The 18,199-nt window shown below is 41.8% G+C and overlaps 1 protein-coding gene across 1 annotated transcript; it reads right to left on the reverse strand.

The window, feature by feature from the left end:
• Positions 1-408: 408 nt before the first annotated feature.
• On the reverse strand, positions 409-4,969 carry CHAMP1 (chromosome alignment maintaining phosphoprotein 1). Its single transcript, XM_072135900.1, has 2 exons — positions 4,679-4,969; positions 409-3,193 (listed from the first exon to the last, which is right to left on the reverse strand). The coding sequence occupies exon 2, from the start codon at positions 3,149-3,151 to the stop codon at positions 1,223-1,225; it is 1,929 nt and encodes a 642-aa protein (XP_071992001.1). The 5' UTR covers positions 3,152-3,193; positions 4,679-4,969; the 3' UTR covers positions 409-1,222.
• Positions 4,970-18,199: the final 13,230 nt, after the last annotated feature.

Consider the following 18,199-nt stretch of genomic DNA (forward strand, 5'->3'; position numbering starts at 1 on the left):
ATGCAGACCAGCCAATTGCAGCAGTGTAAAGATAAGACATTGAGGGGGGGGGGGGGAGAATTGAGTATACCATCATGCCACCCCCAGATCACTTTGGTTGGTCAGTACACACTGACCAATCTGATCTTACGAAGAAGGTGGGACATTCTGCACACTGCTCAGGAAAGCCATTCTAGCCTTGAACAGTGTGCAGACCCCTGTCTGAATTTGGCTGTGTTTTTAGATTGTTTCATAAATGTTAAAGCATTACATACACACCCCTGTGAATAAAGTTTACACACATTGAAAAATAACATACAAACCCCCTCCCCCCCCCCCACATTGGCCCAAAAAAAAAAAAAATGTATTGAGCTGATGCAAAACCACCACATCAAGCCTCAGAATTAAAAAGGTTATTTATGCAAGTAATGTGTTTGAAAATTGTAATTTTATTTCATATGGCTTCAGGCTGCTGTATTGGAAACCAGCATGCTAAAGAGAACAGTGTGAGCTTAGTCTAAAAGTGAAGAGAAATGTTAAACCATCCGACTATAAATACAAACAATTCATAGGATAAATACAACCACGTTTCAGCACAAATATGTACCATTCTAGTAAGACAGCTGAGTGTACAAAGAAAAAGCCAATAACAGATTCTACATTTCTAGATCTAGCTAAACATTGGCAGAATAAAGCACTGTATAATAGTGAACTGCACGACCAGGACACGATACAGGAAACATTCACAGTACAATGAGGCTTTTTTTTTTTTTTTTGCAAAAATACTTCAGGGAATAAGAAAATATTCACAACAATGAAAATGAAGGTTTTTTTTTTTACCAGTTTTAGTCTCCATAAATAATACCCAGTGTTTTGAAGAATAACACAATAAATCTTTCACGATTGGTGAGAAGAAAAATCAATCCAAAGCATCATGTTTTCTATCAGAGATTACACTAACAGATTTAATATACATCTTTGTATACTACATGCCAACTCAGATTGGAGGTAGCTATTCTAAATGCTGGATCATGCAGATATCTGCAAAAAGGTGACACCTTTGCTTTTAAACCAGACGGCCCTCTGCATCCTTTCCACTACACCATTGATGGTCCATCTTTTACCATTATGCCACCGACAGCTCTTGTTCTGTGAGGCTTTGAAGAGCACATGATGACACAGTAGGATAACTACATTTTCTAGTGCCGATTGCAATGTTGAAATTTACTAGGAAAAAAACCCCCTAAAGTCCGTGCTCTTCGTGGCCCTCTTCCTGCAGTCCCACGGCAGGCTTGCTTGCCTCTTCTTTGTGGCGGTTTTCACAATGTGTTTGGTGTTTTTTGAAACCCCTGGGATGATCAGTTTGAAAGTTACATCTGTGACATTTATACAAACCTTTTGTGTGAGAAGTAAGATGGTTTTTCAGATGGGTTTCCATGATGAAGGTCTTCCCACACGTTTTACATACAAAGGGACTAGGCATGTTATGTCTTATGATGAGATGGTGCAGAATAGGCCCTCTTTTCAGAGGTCTGCACTCACACAGCATACAGTGATATCTACCTTTAACACGTTTCACATGCTTCAGGATTTCCTCATCTTTCAGAAAACCATCTTTATCATCTGATGCATCCAAAGGGTCTGGAGCACTGAGAGAAATGTCACCAGAGTCTGAAGTCTCAAGTCCATCTTTGGACCATGATGAAGTACCTGAAAACTCTGAAAAATGTGCAGCTCCTGCCAAATGTTCCGTACCAGCGAGACCCTTAGATTTATCTACAAAGTCCCTTGGACGCATTGTTGTAGACCCATCTTCTGTAAATGGTGATGAACCCTTATAGGGAGATGCATCAGCATCTTCTGAGTCTTTCACCTGAGTTGGTGTTGAGTTACCCTCTAAATATTTGGGCATATCTTTTGGTTGTGGTGAAATGTCCTCTTCTTCTGAAAACTCCATAATGCTCTTTGACATTGCTGGGGCTGAATCATCATCATCATCATCTGAAAACTCCATTATATCTTTTGATAAACCTGGGGTTTCTTCATCTTCTGAGAACTCCATCACATTTCTTGATGCATTTGTGGTTTCCTCCTCTTCAGAAAAATCCATGACATTTTTAGAGGTATTTGTGGTCTCTGCAACTTTACTTTTTTCAACTGCCCCCTTCTCCTCTTCAGAATACTCCATGTCTTCCTTTGATAATACCGTATTATCTTCCTCATCATCGGAAAACTCCATTTCTTTAAGTTTAGTTGACCTTTTCTCTTCCTCTGAAGAGTATTCTGGCTTTGACGGAATTTGAGGACTTTCATCTTCAGATATATTATCAATAGGTTTTTCGTCCAGGGGCATCTCATCTTCAGAAATATCCTCAATCCCTCTAGACTGGTCACATAACACATTGTCCTCTGAAGACTCATTAACATCTTTTGACTGGGTCACAGGTTCGTCATCAGAAAAATGTGGTATACCACCAGGCAAGGCTGGTACATCATCTTCATCTGAAAACTCTGGAATATCTTTTGAAGGGGAAGAATGGACATCATTATCAGAAAACGGGACTCCAACATCTGGTTGTGTGGCTTTCTCCACACTGATGTTATCACTACTGCTGCTAGAGTCAGGGTCACAACTGGAGTCTTTAGTTTTGGGAAAAATGGCTCTTGCCTTCTCCATGCTGCTGCGGCTGCTGCTGCTGCTTTTAAGTTCAATGTCAGAATTATCCTGAGTAACCTGGGATGGCACATTTTCTGGCCAAGAAGTAAGTGTGTCATTTTCTTCAGATTTTACTTCTTTCAATGTGAACTTCTCATCCACAGATTTTTCATCTTCGCTGACTACACTTGAGGGACACTTTTTTTCAGAACCCTGTTCTAATTTAGGTTCTGTGAGAGGTTTTGGTGTATTGAGAGACCTGTCCGGTTCTCCATGCTGACCCAAAATATGATGATACACATTGGAGAACAATTTACTTGTGAAAAAACATCTATGACAATGGAACAGTCTTGCACTTTTCTGGTAGAACACCAGTTTTCCTAAGCCGCCAGTATCAATTTCTTCACAAAACTCAGGATGTATAGTTCCCATGTGTATCTGCACACTCTTGTAGTCTGTACCATGGAAGTTGCATCGGTTGCAGTCCAGCTCATTGTGCTTTTGAAGGATTTCCATCTTTCGACTCCTTCTCTCCCACAAGTGACGTATGTCAGCAATCTGCAAAAAAGAAAAGAGTATTAACAGATGTATAGTGCAAAGATTTTACAGCAGACTTTATTTTCCCATTTGTAGTCTCTCGGCACCATGAAAAATGATCACTTTTGTTGCCATGAGCTCACTCATAGCAAGTACATATACTCGCACTTACTAAAAAGTACTCTTTAAGGAAATCTACTATCCACATGCAGCATGATAAATTAGGGACACTTGCTGATATACTGAGGCACTATGACTATGTTAATCTTCTTTGGCACTTTCCCCAAAAACAATACCAAATAGTAAACAAAATCATGAAATGGTGAAAATATGGCTTAAAACATAACTTTTAATCCTGTCAAACCAGGCTAAAAAGCAAATACATTGGCTATAGTCGTATATATTTAAACATCTAGGCGCTGAATGGGAGAGTGTTAAAGGAAACCTACCACTTATAGTGGCAGGTTTCCGATGGCAATACCGGGCACCAGCTCAAGGTGAGCTGGTGCCCGAGCTTATTTTAGTTAGTGTTTTAAACCGCGGTATCGCGGTTTAAAACACTTTTTAAACGTTATAGCCGGCGCAGGCAGGTACGCGCTCGGCGCTTACCGTGCACGCGGCTCTCATTCACTTGCTATGTAGCCGCGTGCACGGTAAGCGCCGAGCGCGTACCTGCCTGCGCCGGCTATAACGTTTAAAAAGTGTTTTAAACCGCGATACCGCGGTTTAAAACACTAACTAAAATAAGCTCGGGCACCAGCTCACCCTGAGCTGGTGCCCGGTATTGCCATCGGAAACCTGCCACTACAAGTGGTAGGTTTCCTTTAACAGAATGATATGCAATCAAGTTTTATTTCCCTCACCCAGCGTGGAGCACGCTGAGTATACATCGGTCCTGTTGTACATGATTTTCATACAACTTGTTTTTATGAAAAAAGGAGTGTGTACAGGAATGTATAGATAATACCCAAAGGCCATTTAGAGGCTAGGAAAAGACACACAAGGAAAATCAACTAATTTATGTGGCGACTAACCCAATTATGTCCCAAATTCCAGCCTCTTGTGCCCTGAGCCACAGCCCTAAAACAGCTACCACCCCAACTAGAACCTGTCGCTGTCAAAACCTGGCCCTAGGCAGTGGGATAGGTTACACAAATCGTGTGATGTCAGATTCCCCCCTGACAAGGCATGTTTTGCCCCTGCCGGGGACTTAATCACAAAAGCAGAGGAATAGCCTACCCAGGTGAAAAAGCAGACAAACAAGTCAAATGTATAAACTCTCAGACTCAGTAAAGAAGAAGAAAGTATTATTACTATAATTAGTATGTAAATCTTACCCTAACTAGGTCCGATCATCACAACACCTAGAACATGTACAGAGATCTGAAATGTCACCACAGGGGATATGTCCAAATGATACCGCCCTCTTAGTCCACCATAAACCACTTGTCATCTGAAGCCAAAATAAATCATAACCAAAGAATTACATAAGGTGCTGTGACTCACCGGTGATGCGGAGCCGTTAGATGTTAGGCAGGTTGGTGGCAATAACCTCCCGCTTACTCAAGGAGGCCAGAGGGCTACATTAGTGGGAGGCAATGCCTGTGTTCAAATCCAGGTCATGGCGCACTCCTCTCATGCTGGAGGAAGAGGAACCCGGGAACCTGTGATGTCACTTCTGGAGACCAGTGAACACACAGTCTACAAGAAGATGGCTGCAGATGCAGACACCTCCAGCAGCACACAGGAGGGAGGAATATCATGCTCTCAACACAGTGCCTGCAAGAGCCCCGCCCCCGATAAGCCCATGGAGGTTGTGATAGGTTAGATAAGGGGTGGGTGTTGGCCAATCACCACACCCCCACAAAGGGAGGAGGGAGGGCTCCTTGTGAGAGATGAGGAATTAATCCGCGGGGAGCACAGTGCAGTAATAACGAGATTGTATACTATGTCATTTTTAAAATGTTTTTGTGTATATAATTTTTTGAAATTTTCCTATTAAAGGAAATATTAATTAATTCTATATTGTAATTTGCCACAATTGACCAACACATTAGTGCAGGCTGTTACCACAATTAGTGCAGGCTGTTAGTGCAGGCCGGTGACATAAGTGGTGTTTTTGTTGCGTTTCTTTTCATTGCGTTTTTGCATCCTTAAAAAACGCATCATATTTGCACATGGGCTTTTTCAATGGGTTTTAGGTTAAAGTGTCTTAACTTGGCTTTTTCTGCCCTGCATTATTTTTGTCTGCGTTTTTCAAAAGGGGTTGTGTTTTGAAACGCATGTGATCACTTGCACAAACAGCAGGGAGAAGATCACTGCGTTTTTAACTAATTCCAAGAGACACAGCTGCATGCAGTTAATGCACATCAGGCATTGTGTTTTTCAAAACAATTGCATTTTCAATGCGTTTGAAATCGCAGCAGAAATGCTACAAAAACGCCACATGTGTCACCGGTGGAATCTCATCCCTCACCATCACCACTACTGAAACATTGTTATGACACTAATTCTTTGAAATGTCACTCATGGATATCTGATGCGCTGAGTGTTTTTCCTTTTGCATGTATATCTTCATGCACCAAGACATCAGTCACTATAAATAAAGTCATCCCTATGAGTGGTGTTCCTATGTCCGTACAGTATATTTGGAATTGTATATATTATTTTAAGCATCATGGATACATTAGTATGCTAGGACATGAAGCGCCAGTATGAATTACTGAGGAACCAGTTCTTGTAGAGGGTCTGTTGAGAGGGCCTAACTTTACTTTTAATCTCCATGGAGAGATATATCTCCCCAAACAATCAATAACGACATAATTTCCATAAAAAATAATAAAAGGAATAATGATAAACAGGATGTATGTAGTTTAACAATAAACAGAGGTGCAGCAAAAAGACAGAGATGATACCACAAGCAACCACTAGATGTCACTATACAATGTATGTCAGCTTGTATCTGTTTGTAATTGAGGATCCCTACACAGGGGGAAAGTGGAAAAGTTGTTTGAACAAAATATATATAAATAAAGTGTCTATAAGATCCAAAAGTGTCACGTGCAATAGATTCGCAACTCACCCAATGGCAGTGGTTGTTCTGGAACGCTCCTAACTTTACTTTTGAAGCTTTTATGTTCTCATGTCAGAAGTTAGTCAGTATATATGGAGAGTTATGCTGTAGGGTGACACTGTTTTCCTATAATAATTTATTTATTTATTTAACACAGACAGATTACGCAGCGCTGCACAGAGCTTGCCAAATTGCTATTCAAAGGGTAGGTGTCTAGGCTACGTTCACATGTTGCATTTGAATAGAGTTTGGCAACAGGGAGGGGCCTGGCCCAATCTTATATGGCTTTCTACTGAAACGTACAGTACAATGGCGAATGAGCACCACAGGGGACATTTATCAGTGCTTCTATGTTAGTTTTGTGGTATAGAAGAAATTGTGATAATTATGTGACTACGCCACCTCCATGGCATGGCAGGGGAGTGTAGGGGCAGCTGCCGGTGGGGTGGGCCAGGACACCGTGTTTCTGCCCCGTGCTTGTGTATTTTCTAAAAACCTACAAACATTTATAGCTGAAAGTTTGCAGGTTTTTATACAATGCTAGGTCAGACCTGGCACAGTCTTGTCCACTAGTGCAGCACAGCCGGCAGATACACAGATACGGCAGGTCTGAGCCTTATGATGTATCTGGCGGGGCGTGGGCCTTTACCATACGCCAGAGCACGATAAATCTCCCCCCATATATTCTGCATGCAAACAATGGTGGCTGTTACTGACCACATGTAGGGATATGTCAGTATACGAAAACATTAAGTTACTGGTTTTGTTCTTGTATTTTACTGGTCCGTTGAGGGGGCCCTAGCGCCACTTGTCAAACCTTGATGCCCTCATGGCAAAAGAAATCAGTACATTTGATGTACAGAGCAGTTACGCATGGAGTGGGCAGTTACGCATGGAGTTTGTATTGCGTTACAAACACAGTGCAAACGCGAAGGGGCAGAGTTCGGCCTGACTGCATAAGGGTGATGCCACACATGGCATTTTGAACCCATTTTTGGCCAGTTTAAAGCAGTCCGTTAAAAAACGCATGGGTTTTTTGAAAACGCATCCGTTTTTGACAGATTTTACCAATTATCTTCGTTAAAACTGGTCAAAAACAGATGCGTTTTCAAAAAACCGAAACTAACCAAAAACGGGTTCAAAAGGCCATGTGTGGCATCACCCTAAGAGTTTCCATGAAAACGCATGCAATTAGTAACCACCATTGCAAACACGTATGCGTTTTGGTCAAACCCCTCCCAATTTTGTTTTGGATGCGTTTAAAAACATGAGAAAAACACCACGTGGGAAGGCGTAAATCATACAGTGCCTTGGTAAATCCTAAGGGCAAAACTTTCAAATATACTAACTAATTTCTTTTGCCATGAGGACATAAAAGTTTAAGAAGTGGAGTTAGGTCCTCTCAACAGTAAAATATAAGGACGAAACAAGTTCCTCAATAACTCCTATTGGCAATAAGTGGGGATTTATCATTTTATGGCATGGTTTTTTGGGGGCAATTGTTGCAACTTTCTAGCAAACTGAGAAGTTCTGTGTCCGTGCCTGCAGAGGACTACAATGGATTACAGTAGGTGAACGCTGTTGATGAAAAAATATATATTATAAATACATTGGTTTACATTTCAGTAAAAAATGTTTTTAAATTAGCTCCTGTGATTATGTTTTTTGCTCCGCTCCTTTAAAAAGCCATAGCTTCGTGAGTATGTAAGTTTGGTTTTTTGTATGTGCTTGGCATGGGGCTGGCTGTATACTACTTGGGGCTGGCTGGCTGTTTACTACTGGGGGCTGGCTGGCTGTTTACTACTGGGGGCTGGCTGGCTGTTTACTACTTGGGGCTGGCTGTCTGGCTGTATACTACTTGGGACTGGCTGGCTGTATACTAATTAGGGCTGGCTGGCTGTATACTACTTGGAGCTGGCTGTATACTACTTGGGACTGGCTGTATACTACTGGGGGCTGGCTGTTTACTACATGGGGGCTGGCAGGCTGTATACTACTGGGGGCTGGCTGTATACTACTGGGGGCTGGATGGTTGTATACTACTGGGGACTGTCTGGCTGTATTCTAATGGGGGCTGGCTGTATACTACTGGGGGCTGGCTGGATGTCTGTATACTACTTGGGGCTGGTTGGCTGTATATTACTTGGGACTGGCTGGCTGTATACTACTTGAGGCTGGCTGGCTGTATACTACTTGGGGCTGGATGGCTGTATACTACTTGGGGCTGGCTGTATACTACTTGGGGCTGATTGGCTGTATTCTACTGGGGCTAGCTGGCTGTATACTACTGGGGGCTGGCTGTATACTACTGGGGGCTGGCTGGCTGTATACTACTGGGGGCTGGCTGTATACTACTGGGAGCTGGCTGGCTGTATACGACTGGGGGCTGGCTGTATACTACATTAAGGCTGGAAGGCTGTATACTACATGGGGGCTGGCAGGCTGTATACTACTGGGGGCTGGCTGTATACTACTGGGGGCTGGCTGGCTGTATACTACTTTGGGCTGGCTGGCTGTATACTACTTGGGGCTGGCTGGCCGTATACTACTGGGGGCTGGCTGGCTGTATACTACTTGGAGCTGGGTGGCTGTATACTATTTGGGGCTGGCTGTATACTACTTGGGGCTGTCTGTCTGTATACTACTTGGGGCTGGCTGTATACTACTTGGGGCTGGCTGGCTGTATACTACTGGGGGGTGGCTGGCTGTATACTACTGGGGGCTGGCTGGCTGTATACTACTGGGGGCTGGCTGGCTGCATACTACATGGAGGCTGGCAGGCTGTATACTACATGGAGGCTGGAAGGCTGTATACTACTTGGGGCTGGCTGTATACTACTGGGGACTGGCTGGCTGTATACTACTAGGAAATGGCTGGCTGTATACTACTTGGGACTGGCTGGCTGTATACTTCTTGGGGCTGGCTGGCTGTATACTACTTGGGGCTGGCTGTATACTACTTGAGACTGGCTGGCTGTATACTACTGGGGGCTGATAAAAAGTACAAAATCTGCTCACCGAGTGTTGCATGTAGATGTCTTTTCCGTGCTGAAAATCCCCTCCTGGACCAGGAGGATTTGCTGCATACTTTTTAGTAGACTTGGATCCAGCTACAGGATTTGGACATCAATGCTTGAAAGTTTAAAACTTCATGCTTTTATTAACGGACCTTGGTCTCGAATACAAAAAGAATCTCTTTCAGCGTAACAGTTTAAAAGGTATATACATCAGCAACGCGTTTCAAACGCACTATGCGTCCTTCCTCATGGCTGTATAATATACAAAAGACAAACTCACAGACTTAAAAAGAGGGAAGTGGGTTGTGATTGGATTATCATCACCTGTTACATTGTTAACCCTTTTCTTCCCGTATATTTAACAACAAGCTTAAGATTCAAAAAATAAACACATATAAACACTTATAAACATGTTAAAAACATAGCATAAGCTATATGTTGTACTCAACTGTCTTGCTACAATTATAGTATGGAATAATCTCTCAAATAATGGGGGATACATTTAATGTCTAATCTGAACATGCGATAATAAAACATCCGTGGTAGGTATAGCAAGTGTGATCGTAAACCAACTACGTTTGTATATCGTGGTTGTTCAATAGAACTAATGCAATCGCAGTCTCATTTGTGTGTGTGTACACGGTCCTAATGAAACTAACATGTCCATATTAAACGTTATAGTGGTTACCTAATGCTGTCAGCTGGAGAGAAGACGGCAGCGCGTGCGCGGCAGTCTCCCCTCGCAGGATCCAGCAACACACATAAACCGATGAATACCACCTCTACTCAAAAATTCCTAATGGGAAATACATTTAATATATAATCTGAACATGCAATAATAAAACATCCGTGGTGGGTATAGCAAGTATGATCGTGAACCAGCTACGTTTATCTATCATGATTGTCTAATAAAACTAATGCAATCGCAGTCTCATTTGTGTGTGTGTACACGGTCCTAATGAAACTAACATGTCCATATTAAACGTTATAGTGGTTACCTAATGCTGTCAGCTGGAGAGAGACGGCAGCAGTGCGCGGCAGTCTCCCCTCGCAGGATCCAGCAACACACATAAGCCGATGAATCCTACCTCTACTCAAAAATTCCTGATGGGAAATACATTTAATATATAATCTGAACATGCAATAATAAAACATCCGTGGTGGGTATAGCAAGTGTGATCGTGAACCAGCTACGTTTATATATCATGATTGTCTAATAAAACTAATGCAATCGCAGTCTCATTTGTGTGTGTGTACACGGTCCTAATGAGACTAACATATCCATATTAAACGACATAGTGGTTACCTATTGCTGTCAGCTGGAGAGAGACGGCAGCAGTGCGCGGCAGTCTCCCCTCACAGGATCCAGCAACACACATAAGCCAATGAATCCTACCTCTACTCAAGAACCCAAAAATGGACAACATCCATCGGACCATGACAGCCCCAATCGACCCATGTCAACCAGCAGACACAATGCATGAACGAGCGTACAACGAAACTAATCGACCAGACAGCGGCAGCATCAATCGCACATCGGTAAGAAATATCATATCCCACTGACATAAGAGTGGATATCCCGGTATAGCTAACAATGTTATATGGCCTTAGAAAGATTTCAGGATAATTATGAGGAAAAAAACAACAAGCATACAGGATTCCATCATCACACCTAAAAATGTACTGCTCAATAATGAAACATCATCTCATTTTTGAAATTAAGTCCTGCAGGGAATCTGGTGTTGAGATGGAATATCCAGAAAAATTCTCGATCCCTCAATAACCTTTCTTTATCCCCACCCCTAGTATTCATGTGTATTTGCTCAATGGCAAATACTTCTAAACTATTAGTATTGCCATCATGTTGTTCAAAGGCGTGTTTTGCCACATTGGATACCGCTTTCGTTGACTGCTCTAGATTAGAAACTGCATTTCTTTTCTTTAGGTAATTGATATCATTTAGATGTTCCAAAAATCTCTTTTTAAGCTGTCTGATCGTGCTACCCACATACATTTTATTGCATATGGTGCACTTGATTACATATACCACAAAGGTGCTATTACAGTTGATATATCCTTTTATATTGAATGATTGTGTATCTCCTGTATTCTGAAATGTGCGGGTAATTTTTGCATATCGACAAGTTTTACAGGGGTGTCCCCCACATCTAAAAAAACCTTTATGGTGTAACCAGGGGTGAACCAAGCCTTTCTGCTGCCTGAGGCGAGCCATAGAGAGACGCCCCCCCCCCCCCCCATATATGTAATGTAATATATCTGGGAGTGTCAGAACAAGATCCATCATATTGATTTGGTGTTAAAATAAAGCACCGCAAAATGAATACAGCGTGCCGCCATATAGTATAAAATGCATACAGCATGTCACCGTGTAGTATAAAATGCATTCGGCGTACCACCGTGTAGTAAAAAATGCATTCAGCGTACCGCCATGTAGTATAAAATGCATACAGCGTACCGCCATGTAGTATAAAATGCATACAGCATACCACCATGTAGTATAAAATGCATACAGCATGTCACCATGTCGTATAAAATGCATTTGGCGTACCACCGTGTCGTAAAAAATGCATTCAGCGTACCGCCATGTAGTATAAAATGCATACAGCGTACTGCCATGTAGTATAAAATGCATACAGCGTACCGCCATGTAGTATAAAATGCATACAGCATATCGCCATGTAGTATAAAATGCATACAGCATACCGCCATGTAGTATAAAATGCATACTGGGTGTCACCATGTAGTATAAAATGCATTTGGCGTACCACCGTGTAGTAAAAAATGCATTCAGCGTACCGCCATGTAATAAAAAATGCATTCAACGTACCACCATGTAGTATAAAATGCATTCAACGTACCACCATGTAGTATAAAATACATACAGCATACCGCCGTGTAGTATAAAATGCATACAGTGTACCCCCATGTAGTATAAAATGCATACAGCGTACCGCCATGTAGTATAAAATGCATACAGCATACTGCTGTGTAGTATAAAATGCATACAGTGTACCGCCATGTAGTATAAAATGCATACAGCATGCCGCCATGTAGTATAAAATGTATACAGCGTACCGCCATGTAGTAACAAATAGAAGCCCTGATAAATATCACAAATACTGCATATACATACAGCATATATACAAACAGTATATATAGCATAAACACACACTGCACATACATACAGCAAATATACATATACACACACACATATATAGAATATACATAACACTCATACAGCATATGCACTTATATACACAAACACATACATACACATATACACACACATACACATATATACACATACATATATATATACACATATTTACACACATACACATATATACATACACATATATACACATAAACATCTATACACACACATACACATATATATACACATACACACATACACATATATACACACATACACATATATACACACATATATACACACATACACATATATACACACATATATATACATACAAATATATACACACAAATATATACACATAAACATCTATACACATACACATATATACACACATACACATATATACCCATAAACACATACATACACACACACATATATACACAAACACATATATGTAAGCACAGATAAAGTTACTTTACCTTCCTTTATGGTCCTGACAGTGGGGGAGACCGGTGGCCGGGCACTCGGTGCAGGCCAGCGGACAGTCCCAGGGTGCCAGCGGACAGGCCAGCGTGTGGACGGGAGCTCGGTGCTGGACGGCCTGAAGATTGGTGCGTGCTGGCCAGGAGCTCGGTCCCGGCAGGAGCACAGACAGGCCTGGTCGCATGGTTACGGCCGACGGGCAGTAGCATGTGCGGCCCGCAGCTTGGTTCCGGCAGGCAAGGGGGAGTGGGCGGCCAGAGCGCGGGCGGGAGGATGGTGCTGGCCGGAGGCCATGCGGACGGGAGCTCGGTGCCTGTCGGCCGGGAACCCGGTGTCGGCCGGCAGAAGGGACGGGCAGCAGCTCTGTGCCGGCTGGCACAGGGAGCCTTGGTGACGGCCGGAGCGCGGGTCGGAGAATGGGGAGGGCAGGAGAACGGTGCGGGCGGCTGGTGGGAGCACGGTGCCGCCCCCTCGGTTCAGCAGGAGGCGTGCCGCCTGAGGCGAGATTCTCAACTCGCCTCATGGCAGGTGCGCCCCTGGGTGTAACCAAGACTGTGGTCTGTTGGAAGACACAAAATAGCTAGGTGAGATTCGATTCCCGATGGTAGTAGAGCGTCTGGATACTATCTTGCATCCTTCATCCAAGATCTCACGTAATTTCTCATCCTCCCACAAAATAGGTATACACTTATGTACCAGTGTTTTGATTTGTGTAAACTGGTTACTATAGTCTAACACTAGATATGGCGTATTGTTATTATTGTTTTTATTTTTGGGGAATTTTTTAATTAACATTTCTTCCCTATTTTTGTGTTTGACAATTGTTTCAGCTCTATCAAGTAACCCTGAGGAGTAGCCTCTTTTACGCAGCCTCTGTTTAATTTCCGAGGCTTCTTTAATATAATCCTCCGTGTGGGTACAATTTCTTTTTGATCTCATCAATTCTCCAACAGGGATAGCACGTATAGTGTGCTTTGGATGAGAACTACCGGCATGGAGTATGGTGTTACCCGCTGTGCTTTTCCTGTGGGTACTAGTTCTAACAATTTCACCTTCTTGTGTCTGTAACAGTAAATCCAAAAATACAATCTTATCTCTACAAAATGAGTAGGTGAATTTCAGATTGATGGTGTTATTGTTGATGTAGGAGACAAATTCCGGCACGGCAGGCACATCTCCCGACCATATAATCAATATGTCGTCGATGTACCTGCCGTACCAGAAGATGTCCCCCACAAACGGATTGTGTACAGTGTATATGGTATTTTCTTCCCACCATGCCATGACTAAATTAGCCAAGGATGGCGAGAACTTGGCCCCCATTGATACTCCAGATATCTGCAAATAATATTTATTGTCAAATAAAAAATAATTGTGATTCAGGAGATACCATAGTACCTCTTTAATGAAGTTTTGTTTATCCTTATCATATCCACTGTATTTATCTAGATGGTGTGTAACAGCCTCCATTGCTGCTTGTTGTGGAATAGAGGTATATAAAGAAGTGACATCACATGTCAGCCATACGAAATCTGGCGTCCACGTGATGCCACTCATGTTTCTTAAGACGTCCCCTGTGTCCTGCAGATAACCCGGAGTTCTGCGTACCAATGGTTGCAATTGAGAGTCTAGCCATTCACTCAAGGCCTCATTTACAGAGCCTATTCCCGAGACTATCGGGCGCATTGGGGGGGGGATTATGCCCTTATGTACCTTGGGAAGTGCATGTAGTATGGGGGTCACTGGATTGGATTTGATAAGATGTTCAGACTGTTTATTCGTTTATTCTCGCCATCCTTGGCTAATTTAGTCATGGCATGGTGGGAAGAAAATACCATATACACTGTACACAATCCGTTTGTGGGGGACATCTTCTGGTACGGCAGGTACATCGACGACATATTGATTATATGGTCGGGAGATGTGCCTGCCGTGCCGGAATTTGTCTCCTACATCAACAATAACACCATCAATCTGAAATTCACCTACTCATTTTGTAGAGATAAGATTGTATTTTTGGATTTACTGTTACAGACACAAGAAGGTGAAATTGTTAGAACTAGTACTCACAGGAAAAGCACAGCGGGTAACACCATACTCCATGCCGGTAGTTCTCATCCAAAGCACACTATACGTGCTATCCCTGTTGGAGAATTGATGAGATCAAAAAGAAATTGTACCCACACGGAGGATTATATTAAAGAAGCCTCGGAAATTAAACAGAGGCTGCGTAAAAGAGGCTACTCCTCAGGGTTACTTGATAGAGCTGAAACAATTGTCAAACACAAAAATAGGGAAGAAATGTTAATTAAAAAATTCCCCAAAAATAAAAACAATAATAACAATACGCCATATCTAGTGTTAGACTATAGTAACCAGTTTACACAAATCAAAACACTGGTACATAAGTGTATACCTATTTTGTGGGAGGATGAGAAATTACGTGAGATCTTGGATGAAGGATGCAAGATAGTATCCAGACGCTCTACTACCATCGGGAATCGAATCTCACCTAGCTATTTTGTGTCTTCCAACAGACCACAGTCTTGGTTACACCATAAAGGTTTTTTTAGATGTGGGGGACACCCCTGTAAAACTTGTCGATATGCAAAAATTACCCGCACATTTCAGAATACAGGAGATACACAATCATTCAATATAAAAGGATATATCAACTGTAATAGCACCTTTGTGGTATATGTAATCAAGTGCACCATATGCAATAAAATGTATGTGGGTAGCACGATCAGACAGCTTAAAAAGAGATTTTTGGAACATCTAAATGATATCAATTACCTAAAGAAAAGAAATGCAGTTTCTAATCTAGAGCAGTCAACGAAAGCGGTATCCAATGTGGCAAAACACGCCTTTGAACAACATGATGGCAATACTAATAGTTTAGAAGTATTTGCCATTGAGCAAATACACATGAATACTAGGGGTGGGGATAAAGAAAGGTTATTGAGGGATCGAGAATTTTTCTGGATATTCCATCTCAACACCAGATTCCCTGCAGGACTTAATTTCAAAAATGAGATGATGTTTCATTATTGAGCAGTACATTTTTAGGTGTGATGATGGAATCCTGTATGCTTGTTGTTTTTTTTCCTCATAATTATCCTGAAATCTTTCTAAGGCCATATAACATTGTTAGCTATACCGGGATATCCACTCTTATGTCAGTGGGATATGATATTTCTTACCGATGTGCGATTGATGCTGCCGCTGTCTGGTCGATTAGTTTCGTTGTACGCTCGTTCATGCATTGTGTCTGCTGGTTGACATGGGTCGATTGGGGCTGTCATGGTCCGATGGATGTTGTCCATTTTTGGGTTCTTGAGTAGAGGTAGGATTCATTGGCTTATGTGTGTTGCTGGATCCTGTGAGGGGAGACTGCCGCGCACTGCTGCCGTCTCTCTCCAGCTGACAGCAATAGGTAACCACTATGTCGTTTAATATGGATATGTTAGTCTCATTAGGACCGTGTACACACACACAAATGAGACTGCGATTGCATTAGTTTTATTAGACAATCATGATATATAAACGTAGCTGGTTCACGATCACACTTGCTATACCCACCACGGATGTTTTATTATTGCATGTTCAGATTATATATTAAATGTATTTCCCATCAGGAATTTTTGAGTAGAGGTAGGATTCATCGGCTTATGTGTGTTGCTGGATCCTGCGAGGGGAGACTGCCGCGCACTGCTGCCGTCTCTCTCCAGCTGACAGCATTAGGTAACCACTATAACGTTTAATATGGACATGTTAGTTTCATTAGGACCGTGTTCACACACACAAATGAGACTGCGATTGCATTAGTTTTATTAGACAATCATGATAGATAAACGTAGCTGGTTCACGATCATACTTGCTATACCCACCACGGATGTTTTATTATTGCATGTTCAGATTATATATTAAATGTATTTCCCATTAGGAATTTTTGAGTAGAGGTGGTATTCATCGGTTTATGTGTGTTGCTGGATCCTGCGAGGGGAGACTGCCGCGCACGCGCGGCCGTCTTCTCTCCAGCTGACAGCATTAGGTAACCACTATAACGTTTAATATGGACATGTTAGTTTCATTAGGACCGTGTACACACACACAAATGAGACTGCGATTGCATTAGTTCTATTGAACAACCACGATATACAAACGTAGTTGGTTTACGATCACACTTGCTATACCCACCACGGATGTTTTATTATCGCATGTTCAGATTAGACATTAAATGTATCCCCCATTATTTGAGAGATTATTCCATACTATAATTGTAGCAAGACAGTTGAGTACAACATATAGCTTATGCTATGTTTTTAACATGTTTATAAGTGTTTATATGTGTTTATTTTTTGAATCTTAAGCTTGTTGTTAAATATACGGGAAGAAAAGGGTTAACAATGTAACAGGTGATGATAATCCAATCACAACCCACTTCCCTCTTTTTAAGTCTGTGAGTTTGTCTTTTGTATATTATACAGCCATGAGGAAGGACGCATAGTGCGTTTGAAACGCGTTGCTGATGTATATACCTTTTAAACTGTTACGCTGAAAGAGATTCTTTTTGTATTCGAGACCAAGGTCCGTTAATAAAAGCATGAAGTTTTAAACTTTCAAGCATTGATGTCCAAATCCTGTAGCTGGATCCAAGTCTACTAAAAAGCATACTACTGGGGGCTGACTGGCTGTATACTAATTGAGACTCGCTGTATACTACTGGGGGCTAGCTGGCTGGCTGTATACTACCCTCGGCTTATACTCGAGTCAATAGGTTTTCCCAGTTTTGGTGGTAAACTTAGGGGTCACGGCTTATACTTGGGTCAACTTTTACTCGAGTATATACGGTAAAAAAAAAATGTTGTGGGACAATATGCCGTTTTCATTGCTACCATTTTAGGGCCTCTACGACCTATTGATCACTTTTTATAAAAAATGTTTGTGTTGCAAAATGGTGGAAAGTGGTGAAACAGACATTTAGGCGCTATTTTCCATAACAGGGTTTTGATAGATTGGGACACATTGATACCTAACATATGTATGATTTTTTGTTTATTTTAAATCAATTCTAGGAAAAGAAGGATAATTTGAATATTTTTTTACTGCTTTTCAGCGTCTCCCATTGGAAGTGATCATTCCTACCATATACTGAAATACTACTGTATTGGAGTAATGGCAGTTTTGTTACACATCTATAACGATGGGTCACCAGCACATTGTGACAGATCTGCATAAATGACAGGATCTGTAGTCTTATATACAGTAGACTC

This window comes from Engystomops pustulosus, chromosome 2, assembly GCF_040894005.1.
Source record: "Engystomops pustulosus chromosome 2, aEngPut4.maternal, whole genome shotgun sequence".
Classification (NCBI taxonomy): Eukaryota; Metazoa; Chordata; class Amphibia; order Anura; family Leptodactylidae; genus Engystomops; species Engystomops pustulosus.